General features: G+C 45.5%; 1 protein-coding gene across 4 annotated transcripts in view; it reads left to right on the top strand.

Moving 5' to 3' along the window:
• Positions 1 to 17,274, top strand: part of LOC126516400 (uncharacterized) — an 82,080-nt gene that overhangs the window by 16,893 nt on the left and 47,913 nt on the right. For 3 of the 4 annotated variants that reach the window (XM_050166511.3, XM_050166512.3, XM_050166509.3), the window contains exons 6-7: positions 6,630 to 6,768; positions 12,421 to 12,604. In XM_050166511.3, coding sequence (XP_050022468.1) covers positions 6,630 to 6,768; positions 12,421 to 12,604 — 323 coding nt within the window. The remainder of the gene's footprint in view (positions 1 to 6,629; positions 6,769 to 12,420; positions 12,605 to 17,274) is intronic. The other variant, XM_050166510.3, reaches the window with a different exon arrangement.

Raw genomic sequence — 17,274 nt, 5'->3', positions numbered from 1 at the left:
TCTTAAGAAAATACAAATTGCCAATAACAAGATTGCAGAATAAAATTACAAAACTTGTAAAGAAACGCTTGTATATAAAAAGGAAACGTGATCAAAAATTTTGAAAATATACAAAATGTTTCGCTATCTAATAGTCACTGTCTGCTAAGGAATCAAAATTTATCCTTGAAAACTACTTGCACTGAAAAAATTGCTCTCAGAATCGGTCAGCTGAAAAAGCAGCATCCTCTTACTTGCTGTTGCTTGAGCAGTCAATAAAATTAGCCACAGACGCAGCGGAATCGCAAGATATGCGATGTTTCGGAGCATGCACACTGCTTTCATAGGCAGTCATTTTCGCTTTCAACTCTGACGAGCATGTGCGTGTGTTAAGAGCCGACTCAAAAATCGCGGCAAAGCGGAAAAAACAGTTAACTCCATAAGAAAAAGTTTAGTTCTCCTACTATATGTCAGCTGGCGCAGTGTGTCCATAAGGGACACTGAAGGTCTCGAAAATGGCGTTGGAAACCATTGTTAACGGGCCAGTGATGCCTAATGGGCACAGTAGGGAAAGAGTTAATCAACTAAAAGCACTTGAATGTGAACCGAAAGGGTGTATGGCAGCTTTTCCTTTAACAAATCTACCTGCACCTTGTGGGCGTCAGCAAGCAACCCTATGTCTCGCCATTATTTCTGTAAACAATGGCGAGACGTAGGGTTGCCTGCTTTGTAGTTATTTATGGAATTGAAATGTCGCCTTTGTAGTGTGGTGCTAGCGATCCTGTGACGACATGCATCCATTTTGGATCTTTTACTTGGTATTTGACTGTGGTGTGTTCAGCACTTTGTTCTTCAGTTTTGTAATTTATTGGTCTAGTTGGTGTTGCATTGCTTACATCTAGTCGTGTTACATCTGCATGGTAGAACCAACATATGAATCTTGAGCTAGGCCTCTCACCCCGTGGGGTGCAAGTGCTGAGGGTGAGATGCATTAATCCTAGTTTCATAGATGATCACCTTGAGCAGCGAAGTGGAACCAGTTTTTCTTTGTCAGCGAACTTTTGGAGAAGGTTGTGCCCCTATTGCAATAGTGACATGGCTATTTTCAGGCAGGCAGTGATAACTACTTTGTGCAAGATTCTCAGGTCTTCACAGAATATGTGCAAGAGGTGAATGCAGCACTGAATTCACTGGGAATTTAGATGTAATGAACAGCTTGGTGCTCCATAAAATCTGTAAAGATGAAGCCAAAGCACATGGTATACATGTGAAAGGCCCCACTATGTGGGCCATGAAACTTCAAATGACAGAAAGCTGAGCGGTGAGGATTAGTTCTTTGAAAAGTTGAGCATAGAAACTAAGTACACTGCAGGAACTAAAAGGACAGCCCAAACTCTTATGTCTATGTCTTCTATGCTGAACTTTGAAATCGCAAACTATGTGGGTCAGTCTTTGTGCCGGCAACTGTACTTCTCTGTTGCAGATCACAATAAACTGCACTAATCGTGAGAGAAATCGTGCCTGAGGTGCACTTTCACATGCTAAGTGCAGTAGTGTGGCTAGCAGCGTGCAGTTCGTAGCAAATTTTGGCAGATAAAGAATCCTTCGAAGATGTATGAAGCACTTGTACATAAAAAAAAGCATAACTGCATAAGTGAATTCTCGCACCCTTCGTCTGAGGTACTATGGGTCTGTTTGCTGGCTGTTCTTATTGATGTTTCATCAACAACGCCCTGGTTATATGGCTACTTCGGGGCTCCCATGCCAACTGCATTGCTTGCTGCTTATTACCACCACAGCCATACAAACTCCTAGCTTATTTCCAATGTGAAGCCAGTAAAATAAAACTTTAGAAGCAAAATTTATGATTACTGGCTGAAAAGAAAAAAATGTGCAAGGAAGGTGTTAAATATTCATGTGATGTGTATGCAAAGTAAGTATTATTTTATACATTGATACAGTCGAATCTGAATATATCGAATCTGAAGGAGATTGCAAAAAAGTTCGCTATATATAAAAAAAGTTTTATAGAGAAACTATGGAGAGGATTTTACTGCTGTTCGTTACATACAATAATTTGGTACAGTCGAACCCGACTATATCGAACCCGTTTACATCGAATTATTCTATATATCGAACAATTTCTGGTCACGGTATAGTTACAATGAGTATATATAGCAAAAATTACGCTTACATCGAACAAATATTGCAGTGACTCCCGATATATCGAACGTCAAGCGGCTGAAAAGTGCCCCCAGAGGTTGGCTTTCCCTCGCGGTAGCGGGGAAACCCGGCGGCGCGGCTCCACCCAACCGCTCTCCCTACCGTGACCGCGCTATCTCGGGCTGTTCGGGCGAGCCGTCGACACTCCCCGTGTCGCGCATAGTGGAGTCTATTAGGCATGGAGGAAGGAAACTAAGGAGAGGCCCTACCCCCTCCGCGCGCTAGGAGAAAAGTGTGGCGGAAATGACGTAGTAGGTTCTCATTTTTTTGCTGCTTTTTTATTTTTTTTTGTTGTATGGCCACGCCTTTTGGGCCACAATGGCGGCGTTGTTATGGTTTTGAGCGCTCACATGTGTTGCTCTGGTAGGTTTCGGGCCGTGGCAAAGGCGCTGAGTGGGCGGGTTTGCGTTAGTCACCGTGTCTTGTTGCGCTGTGTTACTTGCACCGTGCTCTGCCAGATGTTGCGCGAGCGCGCGCGCGACACCACGCGCAGCGCGGCGTGGTTTCGCGAAAGATGTAAACAAGAGAGGAGGGTGGCCCAAAAGGCGGAGCATCGCCATGAGCAACGCCAAATTCCGCCTTCACTTTTGCTTCACAAAGACAGGGCCTCTCCTTAGTTTCCTTCCTCCGTGCTATTAGGCCACCATCCTCCCTCTTTTTCTATCATCTTTCACTTGCCACCCCTCTCCCCTGACGACGCTTCGCCGTGCTCCCACACGGGTTGCAGAATCAAGCGTCCTTCCTTTCTTTAGATCACTATCTAGCGACACTCCCCAGCAAAAGATGATCCTGGCCCGCCTACAGCGCTTGCTCAGACAGCCAATCAGAAGCTCTTGCGCTCTCTTCGTGCAAGATGGCGAAAGTGCGAGTTGTCTGGCTGCTTCTCTGGTTTATCGTGTTTGCGCCTTGTGGGCCTTCTCCCGCAGTGTTGCCGTGATGAAGCGGCAGAATTCGCCTTTCGTCGTGAAGCTCGAAATCATAAATCGCGTCGAACGCGATGAGAAGTTGGATGTCCCCGCAGCGTGCAAGATTCCGAGGAGCACTCTCGGCACGATTAGGGCTAAAGTGGCCAGACTCGCAACCCGGCGCCCGACGCATACGCACGGCCGTGTACGAGGGGTTCTTCATACGTGCCGGTTTCCGCGTGCTCGGTGAGGACTGTAAATTCTGATGAATGCGATGAAGCCGTTGCCGGTGTTGCCGAAGTTTGGAGCTAGCTGACAAAACTTCCGGGGCATTCGAATCAACGGTGGACGAGTTTGTGAGTGCAGATGATGGTGTCGCGACCACGGTAGAGCCCGGAAACGAAGGCTACATCGCCGACATCGTACTGAGCACAAATGACAGTAGGCACATTGAGGAAAGCAACTACGGTCCTTTGCCCATATCCTCCGAAGTGATTGGTGCACTCGCATTAGTCCGGTGCTTCTGCGCGAATGCGGAAGGTTGCGGCCTCAGCTGCTCAGACTCCTTAGACAACGTGGGGAAGTGCGTGCGTCGCAGGCAGCGAAATTACCCAAGCAGAAGAAAATGCAGGACTAATTTATGCCAAACTAAGCTAGTTTCCTCAATAAAACTATTTTATAAATGGTATGTGCTTTTATGACATCCAATTATTTAGCAGGCTTATATCGAATTATGCTCTATATCGAACTGATAGGCGTTTTTTTGCGAGTTCGATATAGCCGGGTTTGACTGTATATGTGGGTTCGATATATTCAGGTTCGACTGTAATTACATTTCAAAGCAACAATTTGGGCCTCAAATGCAGCTTGCATTCCTGGTTGATACCGAACACAATGCCATACAAAAACGGCTGCAAAGCTTCCCTTAACAGCTTCGCTTTAAGATAATTTTTTGCTTACTCTGTGCGTCGTGCAAACTGGTAAGACACATCAAGATGTGCATGACAGGGAATCCACAATGCAAGTTCTGGCAAGCTGTACTAGTACGATTACTAAGCTTGACTAGACTGTCAATAGCAACATTGTCATGTACTTCTGTGTCCACTACAGTGGCCTTGGCCTAGAATAGAGCAAAATGTGTGCGCTATTTTAGTTTGGGGGTTTGATGTTCAGTATGAAAATATGTTTGTATGGCAATTACTAATAAGCAAAAGAGTTCAGATGACATCTTTTGGCTTCTTGTCTGTTATGAGCAAGAAAGTGTGTGCCTTTTTAGGACTACATTTTTGTTTTTGTCTATCTTTCTGTACAAAAAGGTCAGTAGGACTAGGTTCTGATGTGTCAACCTCTGTTTACTATGTTTTTCCCCCCACATTTATAGTGAATATTACTTACAAAATATCTGAAAACAATTGGGAATACTGTGTTATGGTCTATGTCAGCAGCCACTGTTTGCACTCTGTTTCTCAGAGCCAATTGGTTGGTTGTATTGATAATGTCCAAACTCTCCAATGCACCTGATTAGACAAAAAGCCATTTTCTTATTCATCATTACTGCTTATCGCTTTTGGCAGGACAAGGAGGATCTACTTTCTTTCAATATATTTATCTTCCATTGGTACTGTTGTCTAAGGTTGAATAAATTATACAACAATCATTATTCTGACTTTTGACTTGAGCGTTGCTTGGTAGTGGACCTAAATAACAAAAACCCTGCTTTTGCTTGGGAATGCCTTTAGGTGTAACAAATGGTGAGCAGATTTTGCAATGAATGGTAATTGTTATATAGTATTTAATACAGCCATACACATGTGCATATTTGAATGCCAGTCTTAATGCAGTTAATTCAAGACTGAGGCTTTGATACCTGCAGCACCTTTACTTGTTTGGTTAACACCATGTAAAAGATTTCAACTTAACCTAAAATTAGGGGGGCTGACTCTCATTACTTCTCTTGCAGAAAATGATTTCGTGTAAAATATGAGAATATGTCTAAGTTGTGTGACAGTGCCACCACTGCCTCATGGAACTAGAACCAATTCACCCAATTCCTGACACCTGGCTATCTGGTGACCGCCTTCTAACACTGAACCTATGAGATGAGGACTTCAGTTCTTGTGAAAGTAGTAGGTATATATAATGGGCCTGGTGAGTGTGGTGAACCCATTACCAAGCCAGATGTATTAAAATGTAGCAATACTGCATTTCCTCAATGGCACCATAGTGGCAAACGTTGACCTACAGGCTTCTTGCATTTAGATGTCAATGCAGCATAGCTGAGCCATTAGCAGCAATGCACATGCCAAAAGTGCAAAGTATATTTGTCCTTCCTCGAGCTTATAAGATAGTGGGTGAATATATCAGAGGGACTGTGCAATACCTCTTTCATTATGTTCCCTTCACTTTGTATTTGCCTTTAAACCTAGTCTTCAAAACTCTATGCTGAAATGGCAACACCGGTTAAGCTCAACCAATGTTGCGGCATACCACCAGCTGGGCTGCAGAGTTTTCCTTTGAAAGCTTAAATGTATGCCTAGAAATTAATCTCTCCACGTAACTGATCCTAAGTGGTAGGATGTAAGTGTAGTTGAACTTAATCTCAGTGTCTATGTAACAATGGGCACCATTCTGTTACTCCAAATGCTATTTTCTTCACATCTTAATAGTGTGCTTGTATTAACCACTGCTAACAGCAACTGTAGCAGCCAGTGCTAGTCAGGTGGGATTGCTTGCAAAATGCCAGCAGAATATGGAGGGCCAGTGTCTAGCCCCTTAGTTACACTTGTTAATTACGTAGTTTCCTTGCCACTGTTGAAGTGTGCAAGCTAGGTGAACTTTTCTGCATTGGTGCCGATGCCTACTGCATGGTTGTCTAAAGATGGCTATAAATGTAGCCATAAAAATGGCTACATTGCTTCATTAAAAGGGGTATGTTGAGCGTTTGAAACAAAATCTGCTTACCTTAAGGAAGTTTGTCGTTTTTCATTTATTGCAGAAATTATATCTTTTCTGGTCAGCCAATCAGTAATGCTGTAAATGTACAATGCTTCTATATTTCAACTTTAGAAACTCTATATTTTCTAAGATGTCAGTGTTGTTCAAGCAGGCAGGAATGGTAAGAATATTCAGCAAGCCCTTCATATTCCTGCGTTGTGGCTATTTGAGAACTTTCTGAGCCATGGTTATTAAGACTTTCATGATTAAAATAAAATTGCAAAAGGGAGACTTGCTTCCACAGATAAGCAGTCCATGATGCTTGCAAATGACAGGCAAGTTGGCTATGATGACAAGGTGCTTATTGGCAAAAGGAAAATTTTGCTTCTAAGGTGCCATTGGTATTGTCTTGGACAGATAAAGAGACGCATGGGAAGCCTGCAACGACCCTGCATACTACCCATGCGTTTCTGCCGCCTGCGAAGGGGATCGGAGCGACTTTAGCGTGGCCTCCCCCCACCCACTTTGCTGTGCACTCTCTGGCTGGGAGAACTGGTGCGCACCCTAAGTGCATGCGTGACTGGCAAGGTGCAGTGAGGACAACACGCCTCGGGAGCTGAGCGATGAGGACAGCGCCTCCGAGAGCCGCCGGCACAGAGAGAACCAGATCACCCGCCAGAAGCTGGAGCAGCTGCAGAGGAAGATGCGTTACTGCCGGCTGCGCAAGGTGAATACTCGCCCATTTCTGATAGGTCTATTGTTTGGGTAGTTGGGTGCTGGAGAGATGCTACCACAGAATTCTGTTTGATGAATTGCCATGGGACAGGAGTCGCTACACTTCTGAGTCTTGGAAAGCCCACTATAGTCGCGCTTCAATATAGGGCTGTCAAATGTAACAAAATATTGGGTTTAATGGCATAACTGGAAAAAAATAAAAAAATTTCACTGACAATAGCAATGGTTGAATGCATGCTTATTACAAATATTGGATATAATGAAGGTATGTTTGTGTCAAGTGTGACTTCGTTAAAACGAGGTATGACTGTATATCTTAAGAATCTTAATGTGCCAAGGAAGCCTCCCGATATGCGTGCAAAATAGTTCCTCAGGTGCTTGGCTCTTCAGGAACTGCACATCAATACCATTTTCATATTGATGCATCTCTTATTCTTGCGAAGAGTTGAATTGTGGTCGGCCGAGTTGTATGTCGACTGTGTCTTCTAGCCAGTTCTGTTGCTTGTAATTGCACATAGTACTGCACGTGAATGCCTCTTTGTGGGCATATGTTGCGGTAGAAGGCAGCAGCCTGTCGCCTACTTCCAGAGTTAGACTGTGTCCAAAATAAGCATGGTGGGGATGTTTTGTTTGTCTTCATTCTTGCTGTACGTTCTCGCATAGTAAGCATTGTGTTCAGTACTAATCTCTCCCAAGAAACACACCCCTGGAAAGCCGGACACCTGTCAGGGGTGGTGGCGGGGATGGAACCATGCACCTCTCGCAGCTGAACTGGGCGTTCCACCCACTGGGTCATGACTGTGGTGGTGAAATGGTAGAGCTCCCACCTTGTATGTGGAAGGCACTGGGTTCGAATCCCGTGGTCGCCAGTAATGGGTAGAGGCGTACCACAACCTGGAGCTCAGTTATTTATATGGGTTCTCATCTCGAAAGGGGGTCTTATAGCGATTTGTGAGGGTCTCTGGGCACCCCTTGTCCCTACCACAGCTTTGGTGAAATAGTCTAGCATCTGCTGTTGCCTTGAGAAGCAGACGAGTGCTGCCAGCGGGCACCTACTGGTAAGATAGGTACAAGCATGCTCCCAGCCTGGTGCTCGGGCAAGTTGGCGGCATGGGATTGCCAGACTCTTGCAGCATGGGATTGCCAGAATCTTACGGTATGGGGCTGCCAAAATCCTTTTCTGATGGGCAAAAACCCTCGTTCACGCAGTCCGCAGCTGCTATAGTGTCTTTGTAACGTCGAAGCTGCAGTAGCTGTGCGTCGGTTGAAGAAGCTCCAGCCGCAGCTTACGACCATCACAGAGGAGCCTGCTTAAAGAAGGAAAGGTTGACAGCCTTCCGCTCGTTCATTTATCATTGCCACAAAGCCGAAGCCTAGAAGCAGCGGCAAGTAGCATGGACAATTGTAAGAGAACCAGAGGCAGCTGGTCCGCAGAGCGCGTTTACAAGCTGATTGGGTGCCCACATGAACTATATTACTGCAGGCAACCAACCATGCACCTCACAACCATTCATACCATACCACCATGCCCTGTGGAGAATGTGGCACTGCCACTTAAGGGGATTGTTAAACTTTTTGAACGAGAACTGTGAATTCAGTAGACATCCATTAATTTGACTATGGTTACTTACATTTTTTAACTAATTCGATCTTGGCTGAAGGTCCTGGCCGGTGCTCTTGCATTTCTGCGGGCCCAAGCTTTCGTTATTTTGATCTTGAACTTTGCCTTCGCCAAATATATCAAACTTGACTAGTTAGCACACACGTGCCTGACCCCTGGGGGTCCCTAGTAGAGACCACAGGCAGTGTCGGTGGGGCTTAGGGGACAGTGAATGCACTGAACACGTCAAAAATCTTCTGTCAAAAATGTTTATTTTCGGCCTGCCCTAGGAAGATTTCAAGCAGGAATCATAGCCCACAATGTTGTTTATGGTATTTACCCAATGCTAGCACATGTTTTTTTTCTCAAGTAAATTGGGCCGAAAATTGCCTGCGTGGTGCCAATGGACACGATAACAAAACAGACTTAATTTAAAGAACAAGGAAACTCCAACCAAAATTTATTTCAATTTTAAAAGCCCAATATTTCAGAGCCCGACTGGCTCCTTCTTCAGGGATGAGTTCTTTGTTCTTCAATCCAGTTGTCCTGAACCAGAGAGATATATCTGCAGAGTATTTACCTTTGATACCAAAACCACCTTTGCAATGTTCGAATGCTTTACCGCATAGCACGGATGTATTGCGGCGAAACTTAATCTGGAAAACCAGTCGCTATTGTGCAGCACATATTGGACCCCTGGCCATTCTCTTTTTTCTGGGAAATCTGGTATATGTATAACTCGCACTACATCGTTTAGTAGCTTTAATGCCATATCTATATTAGTTTGCTGCGTTGGACATATAGAAAGTGGGCACACATATGATTCTGGGTGTGTTAGAATTTGGAAAATACTGCCAAGTGAATCAGTGGCGTGTTTTGAGGTTTTTTGTGCATCCTGCTTAATTTGACCAGCTGGATAATTTTATCAATTCTGTCGGTCCTATCAGGGTCGAATTAATGAAAGTTGACTGTATTGTATTACAAATATTGCTGTTGTGAATTATGAAAGTACTGGTTCTATTTTCCACAATAGGGCAAGGTCCTGGCACTCGCAAGTTATAGTTCATCTGTAAGCTTTGACAGTGAGGTGGTTTTATCTAAATCGAAGCTAAATTGAAAGGGGGGTGTTTATGTAAGTTATGATCATTGACAGCATCGTTGTAGTAGTCTGTCTTGAATTACTTTCCAGACGTCATGTCCACATATGCTAACTATAATGTTTAGGATTGTGAACATGTTGCTGGTTATTGCCATACCATACTGCAGGGTTCTCCCTACGGTGGGCAGCAGTGGAAATGTTGCCCACCATTCCGGTTTCCTGCCCACCACTCTGATCGAAATTACCCCCCCCCCCCCCCCCACCGCAATCCTCAATTGGGTTGTATCTCTATCACGTGAGGGAATATTAGAAAAGTGATGTAAAAATTGACAAATTCACACTTTTCTAGCATCCTGTAGACAAAAATAAGGTAGAAAATTGTGTGTCGGGAGGTGCCATAGCACCGTGGAGCACAGGACCTTTCATTGATGCAAAGCCGTCATTTTGGAACCATCATAAAGAGATCAGAGATCTTTGGATAGCTGCATCACCCTATTTTGCCATAGAAACATAAAAATAAAAGCAAGGGAAGTGAATGAAAAGGGCAAAAACTAGCGTCACAATTCATTACTACTGCCACGGGGACACAGAAGTGCTCGTACTGGCTTATGCAGATTCGAATTCTTGGTGCATCATTAGTGAACAGCAAGCTGTGCATTTCCTTGTCCTGACGAAGTTTGGTGATTGCGGTGGGATGCATGGCTGGCTCACAATAGTTCTGTTATAATGTCCAAAGTGCAAAATTGGTGAGTGCAGTTCAAAGTGACGGAAGCTCATATCTGGCAAAAAAAAAAGGCTTAATCGTGGTATTGCCCCTGGTTGCGAGATGTTCACCCCTCAAAAATTGCTCGGGAGAACCCTGCCATACTGGTACAGTATACCAGCCTGTGGCTGATAACTATTGGTAATCTTGTGTGCTTGCCAGGAGGGCAGAAGGGAAAAAGCTCACGTTGCACTATATACTGCTGATGTTGCACAGTTCGGTTGCTTGTAACTTGCCACATTCAAAGGTGAATACTAAATGCATGGTTGCTAAAAGATTCAAGTATACTTCAAGTGCAAAACGAGGCATAAATGTGCATAAGTGAGCTTTTTGGGCTGCCAGCAGAATAAAATAGAATGACTTTTTGCACCATCCTGATTTCTGGTATGTGTTCACTGTACCCACTGTACCCAAAAGAACTGTTAAGCATCTGCATGTTATGTATCAACATACCAAATTAAATGGTCAACGTACACATTTTGTGCAGTTTTGGTATCAGTCAGTAGTAGTACTTGTTGGTTTCGAAAGTTGTCGCCTACTGCTACCAGTATGTGTGTCCTGGTGTTGTGTGTTAATACATATTGATCGTACTATGTGTTGATTCGCTGAGTTTCAAAAGTGTCTGAGAAGTTGTGTAAAAATCGGAAGTGAACGAGTCTGGTGCAAAAGTGAAACAAGTGGAGCTTGTTTTCATCCAGGCCTCAGGTGAAGACAGGCTCTCTTGTCTTGCCTTTGTTACTGGACTGAGTATCCATCATTAGTCACCTCTGTGGGCAGTGAAATGTCTAGAATGCAGGAGGCACTCCCGCCACATAAGCGTGTTGGACGTAGTGGCCAGTTCTTACTAGTACTCTGTAAGTGAATTTAAACTTGCTGATTTCGACCCCCCCTCCTCCCCTCCCCCCCCCCCCCCCCGGAAAAAGTAATTTCGTCTAGTTTCTCTTATCTATGAGTCCTTTGACGGTGGCTTAATTTTCAAGTTGCCTGGACCAAGAGTATTCATGTCAGAAAGAGGAGCGTAACCTAGAAGCAACCTACTACCGTTGTTTAGCTTTAAGGAAGCATGGCAGTTGATGGTGGTCGTGTTTTATTTTTCTGCATAAGATTGTAAAATGCATTCATGTATAATGTACAATTAGACGTGTCTTGGGCTTTTTCTTTTGACTGGTTATGTTACTTTTGTCTTGTCTTTAGAGACCCAGCTGCCTATTTGCCAAGAATTTCTCTGGCCACCATGGTTCCCTTTCATATATTGTAGGTGCAAAGAGCAGGTGCCTACACAATGGTTCTGCAACAATGGACATACCACAGTTACACACTGCTTACACGTAAACAGCAAAGATCAGTATGATTGGGGACAAAGAAGGTAGCACATCATGCCACATGCATAGTACACTTGATCCTCAGTACAATGAACTGATATAACAAATTATCAGATATAATGAATAAATATGCTTATAATGAGTACAAGATATAATGAAAGTATTTTTGTGTTGGATATATGGCTGTTATGAGACTCAACTGTAATGTAGGGGAAATTTAAAGAATATTTCTCATCATTAGCCTGATTAAGTCTACTGCAGGTTTAACACCTTTCCTAGAGATCCACACTTAACCCTTGCTGCAGGAGCAGAAAGCTCACCTGTCACCTGAAAATTTCCCCTGTCTTATCAATACATCTGTTTTCTGTGACACCCTTGACTGTGACGCCAGAGCAGTAACTGCACACTAGAAGTGAAAAGACAGACTATTTTACGATTGTTCACACGACATTGTGCCAATAACAGAGGTCGCAGCCTTCACATGACTGGAACTCTCGTTATCTTTGTTGCATTGTTGGCACGAAGGTGCCCTTATCTATAGTGTGACACGCTAAATAAAAAAAAATGCAAAAGTGTTCAGAGCGCTCATGTTTAACTAGCCGAACATAAAGCATGCTGCAAGAGTGCTCCCGGATGTACAGTGTGGTTCGCTGTTAAAGGAAACGTCCTGATGTGTGGTGCTCGTATTGCGGGTGCTGTATAGCTGCAAATGCCAGCTGAAGCTATGTCGATACAATGCACAGGCATGTAGGAAGATAGCACCACCAACCGCAAGTCACGTGCTGCAACGCCAGATGATTGTACACTTGCTAGGGTCTGTTATTTGCAGCATAAAAGTAATGTTTCCTTGTCATCTTTAGGAGGGTCAGCCTGTGTTCATTGACCTGGCTACAGAAGAAGGCACTAAGGCTATCGCCACGGCACCAAAGGCTCTCCTGCCACCGCTCGAGCCGCCGAAGGCCCGACCTCCAGCAAAGCGGGATGAGGATGCTGTGGATCGGGCGCCTCGGCCGATCATGCCACGAAGCCCTCTCCCACCATCTAGTAAGTAGGCAGCAGGTGCCACACATGTGCTTGTCCTTTTCTGTGCCCGTGTCTTCTGTGCCTGTGTCTTCATTTGTGCACTCATCCCTATCTGGCGTACTTGCAAAGCTCCTGGTGCTGCACTGCTACAGTTGATCCCGGATATATCAAACTTGGTTATATAAGATTATTGCCTATATCGAACAGTTGTAAAATCCCCTTAAAGATTCCTTGCAAAATTATAGCAATGTACTACATGTACTATCGGCCAAAAAAGTAAATGGACCACGGCTTAGGTGGTCGGAGCAGCTGCAGGGCCACATCGGGGCGCTGCTATCTCGCTCCGCGCTCTGACGACGAGAGTGCCCCGGGTGACGCCAGACTTCGCCCTCACTCTCACGCGGGGCCTCATCATGCTTGATAAATTTCTAGTGCACCGTTCGGTTGCTCTGCTGCTGACGGTCGCGATGAAGCGTGGACCGTGCATCGCCAGTAGTCCAGCACATGACTATCTCGCGCAGTAGCGGGCGGCCGCAGGGCATCAAACCACGGCACTGAGAGGGAACGAAGACCCGTTCTGATTGTTGTTTTGCTGATATTCACCTTGTCTTTCATATTAGTGCATGTCGTCGACGTCCACCACTGCTCGATTTTTGGCAACATCGCGCAAGTAGCTGCAACGGTGGCTTCGGTGACGCGTGCTCTTTCACGTTGACGTGCTAGAGAGCGGGAAGCGCTGCACGGACGTTCGAAGCTATAGCGGCGGCACTCTCGATGCCAAGGCGAGTAAGCCAAGTCATCACGGTCGGTGGCAACTTTTCATCGCACTGAAGACCCCTTCAAGCCATGGAATGCTTCCGTTAATAAACTTTCATGACTGACTAGTTATTCCGATTCGTCGTCCCAATTATCTCTTCGTGGCCATACTTTTGTAAAGTTTCATAACGGCCTACGCATTGTAGTAGCTAATTAAAGCAGTTTTCAGAGGCCTCGCTGATATAAATATTAAACGCACTGCTGGAGACAATGCCGGGAAAGTAATTTCCACAGAAAAGCCGTGCCCTCAGTAAAGCTTGGCGCCTGTAACTTATCACGCTGGCGTGAAAGAGCGCGCATCACCGTAGCTGTCATTGTGGCTACTTGCGTTACGTTGCCTAAAATTGAGCAGCGGTCGTTCTTTCTCAGTGCCGCGGTTGATGCCCTGCTGCCATCCGTTACTGTGTGACAGCGCCATGTTCTAGACTATTGGCAATGCACAGTCTCCTTCGTCGCAACCGTCAGCACCAGAGCAGCCAAACGGCGCACTAGAAATTTATCAAGTGTGATAAGGCCTGGCGTGAGAGTGAGGGCGAAGTCTGGCGTCACCCGGGGCACTCTCGTTGTCAGCGCGCGGAGCGAGATAGCAGCGCCCCGGTGTGGCCCCGCAGCCGCTCCGGCCACCTAAGCCGTGGTCCGTTCACTTTTTTGGCCGACAGTACATCGAACTCTCCTTCACCACCACATTCGATATATAGAATTCTGCACTGCACCCCTGCAAGTGCACTTTTCCTAACACAGACACGATCACTTCTTGTGTCGTCGGGAATATTTAATGCTGATGAATTTCAAATGGCACTGTTTTGGCAGGTGCTGTCAAACAGGAGATTGAATCTGAAGGGCAATATATGCCATGAAGGAAAAATGAGCAGCAGGGTGCTCTGTTTTGCTCGCTGTTCATATGGATGGCTTGTGCAAAACTGCGGTCATTGTCGGCAGGAGCAGATCGCTACTCTGCTTCAAGAAAACGAAAGTTCTCCCGGTCCGATACGCAGTGCAGGGCATGGGATGCTTAAATGAAACCCACCCTGACAGTCCGCCTGGTAGCCCACGTATGACGATCTGCCTATTGTTCGTACTGTAACGAACATGGTGGGGCACATTCGCACACGATTTGCAGTGCAAGTGCGCTGATGGCGGGAAGGTGCATATCCATAAAGGCTAGTTTGCTTGTGCAGTGTGTCTATTCCTACCTTTTCTGAATAAAAATGTGCAACAAGCACTTTGACATGCGCTAGGTGCACTGCGGTCTTTAGTCCGGGTGACACATGCTTTTAGGGTTAGCGTTGTGATCAGCATATGAAAGACCATTCTGCAGTGCGATTGTCTTCGAGTTCAATATATCTGGGTTCGACTGTGCTTGCATCCAGGAAGGCAGAAAAGGAGGAAAACTGGCATGGACAGCATTTGCGAGCTTCGCTACTTTGCATCAAGGGAATTTCAGATAACTTCAAATTTGGTCTTAAAAGTTTGGACTTAAAAATGTGTCACGTAAAAATTTTGTGCATCACTGAGTGAATCATCAAAAGTACCTTGAAGCGGGGAAAAATATAGTCTCAAATTGTTGGGATTCAAATGTGTTATTTTCCATTTGTGAGCCAAATGCTCTAATCGCTGCACCATAGTAGGTCTATTTAAGTGATATAACAGTGGGCTGCGGCCTTGCATTTTTCGATCCTGGCTGCAGCGGCGGCATCTCAGTGGGGGTGAAATGCAAAAACGCTCTTGTTCAGGTCGATCCACTATTAGAGGGAACATGCGAACGCGTAGCTCATGCTCAGTGCAGCACCAGGTGGCGAGAACCACGCTCATGCCTGGAACACTGCAAAGGTGGCACATGCCGTGCATCGTCTGTGAGCGAACTACCCCTTCACTTCTGTTGTGCATGTTATGTGCCATTGTTGCACTGAATGTGATTTCGAGGGGAAAAGTTCCACTTCTCTAGCCAGCCATCTGGACACTACGAAGCCCCTTTTAGCCGATGCCAGCTTTGCGTTTGGTCCTTATTGCACGATAGACCACAAAGCATTAATTTTGCGGACGGAGCGTGGTGTAACATAATGCCAAGGGGTCTTGCTGCGGGCACGTTGTTTTTGACACTGCTGTACATGGCATAGCTCGGTGATGCCTGCCTCCGTCATGGTCAGTTCACGGATTGACGGAGATGTGAGTGGTTGTGCAAATCTGCCACTGGCGAATAATAATAAGCTCCCACGGCGCCACTGTGGTAGAAGTGCGTACTTATATGCTTTCCATGTCTCATGAGTGGCAGTGTGTGAAAATGTTTCCCCATGATGGGCGATCACATGGCCAGGTGGCTGTGTGCGCGGGTGAAGTGAAGAGGTGGTTCCGCAGCTGACGACACCCGATGTGTGGTGCCTTTTCGGCATTTCACGCATGCGCTTGCTTTGCGCAGCTTCCTGTGCCTGGCGCTATGCTGAGCATGAGCCACATGCTTGCATGTTCACGCTAACGGTGCCTCATAATCAGATTGTGGTGTTGGCACGTAAAGCGCCTGAATGTAATTTTACAGCTTGCATTGAAATGCTTAGAATTACAGCCAAGTATTGAAATGCTATGTTTGACAGTGAAAATGCAGGTGTGATGAGATGCATCGCATTGCACATGCTTCGAGGAGGAGAGTCTGGTGTGTCAAGTACTGCAAGCACTGCATGACAATGAAAAGGGAATAAAGAGTTTTAGCGTGCCTGGTATTCTGGCAAACACAAGCAATTTGGGTGGATTGCCAGGTGAGCAGGAGTGTAAACATGAGTACCTGAAGTGGTGTCACCTGGTGGCACAGAGCTCAACCAGACAAACACAGAGCTATTACTGCAGTTACCAAGTGTATTCTACATTGCTGCTGGTGTGCATATTTGGCAGGAACACAATTATGCTGCTGCCGAAAATTTACACCATATTCTGGCAAACGCGGGCGGTTTGGGTGGATCGCCAGGTGAGCGGGGGTGTAAACGTAAGCAGCTGGAGGGGTGATGCCACCAGGTAGTGTCACTACTCCAGTTGCTCACGTTTATGCCTTTGCACACCCGGCAATCCACCCACTTTTGGCAGAATACCGGACACACTTAAAATTCTTTAATGTCAGTGTTATGAGTAGTCTCTACACACCTTAGTATGGTCTCAACATTGTAAATGTTATTAAGGCATTGTGAAGAGCTTGCACAAACATTTTTATCAGAGGAAATGTAGGTTTTCTTTTGTCATTGTCGTTACATCTTGTTTGTTCTTGAAAGCTAAGTCAAATAGCTTTTACACAGGCCAGAAAGCATGCATGCAGCAGCAATTATTAGCAGTTTCTGTGTGTCTGTGATGTGTGAAGCTGAGCGACAGAAAGTTTGGCAAATTAGTACGTTGTAATTTCTGACAGAGGTTGGTGCAAGAAAGCTTGGTGGTGATGGAGGAAGTGCTTCAGATGCATGTTACTGGTGCAAACTTTGTCAAATTGAGGTTTGATGATGCTGGGAGTGAGAAATGGGGTGTATAGCTTCTGTGTTATTTTGCAACCAGTGAATTGTGCCTGAGGACAATGCTGAGCAGGGAACCTCGTACAACTCCATGGCATTGGTTGCATTGCCGCAGAAAGTTCTGTCCAAGTGTGACCCACAAAGGGGCTTTGTAGCCACACCCTTGGATACACACCAAGCTTACAGGACAAAGCAGCTGTCATGATTGCTGCAGGGCCATCGTAATTGCAATAGGGGCTGGGACTTCGAGAAGCCTAGAATGAAGCAATATATAACCACAACATGGAAACTAGAAGCAAGATTGAAAGAACGACACAAAATGCTTGTCTGTGAGTGTATCACTCTTTCAGTCTTGTGTCCTTGTCCCCATGTTGTGCCACACTTCATCCC

The sequence above is a fragment of the Dermacentor andersoni genome, chromosome 1 (genome assembly GCF_023375885.2).
Source record: "Dermacentor andersoni chromosome 1, qqDerAnde1_hic_scaffold, whole genome shotgun sequence".
NCBI lineage: Eukaryota > Metazoa > Arthropoda > Arachnida > Ixodida > Ixodidae > Dermacentor > Dermacentor andersoni.
Note: the sequence above shows the minus strand (reverse complement) of the source record. Positions and strands in the feature narration are given on the sequence as shown.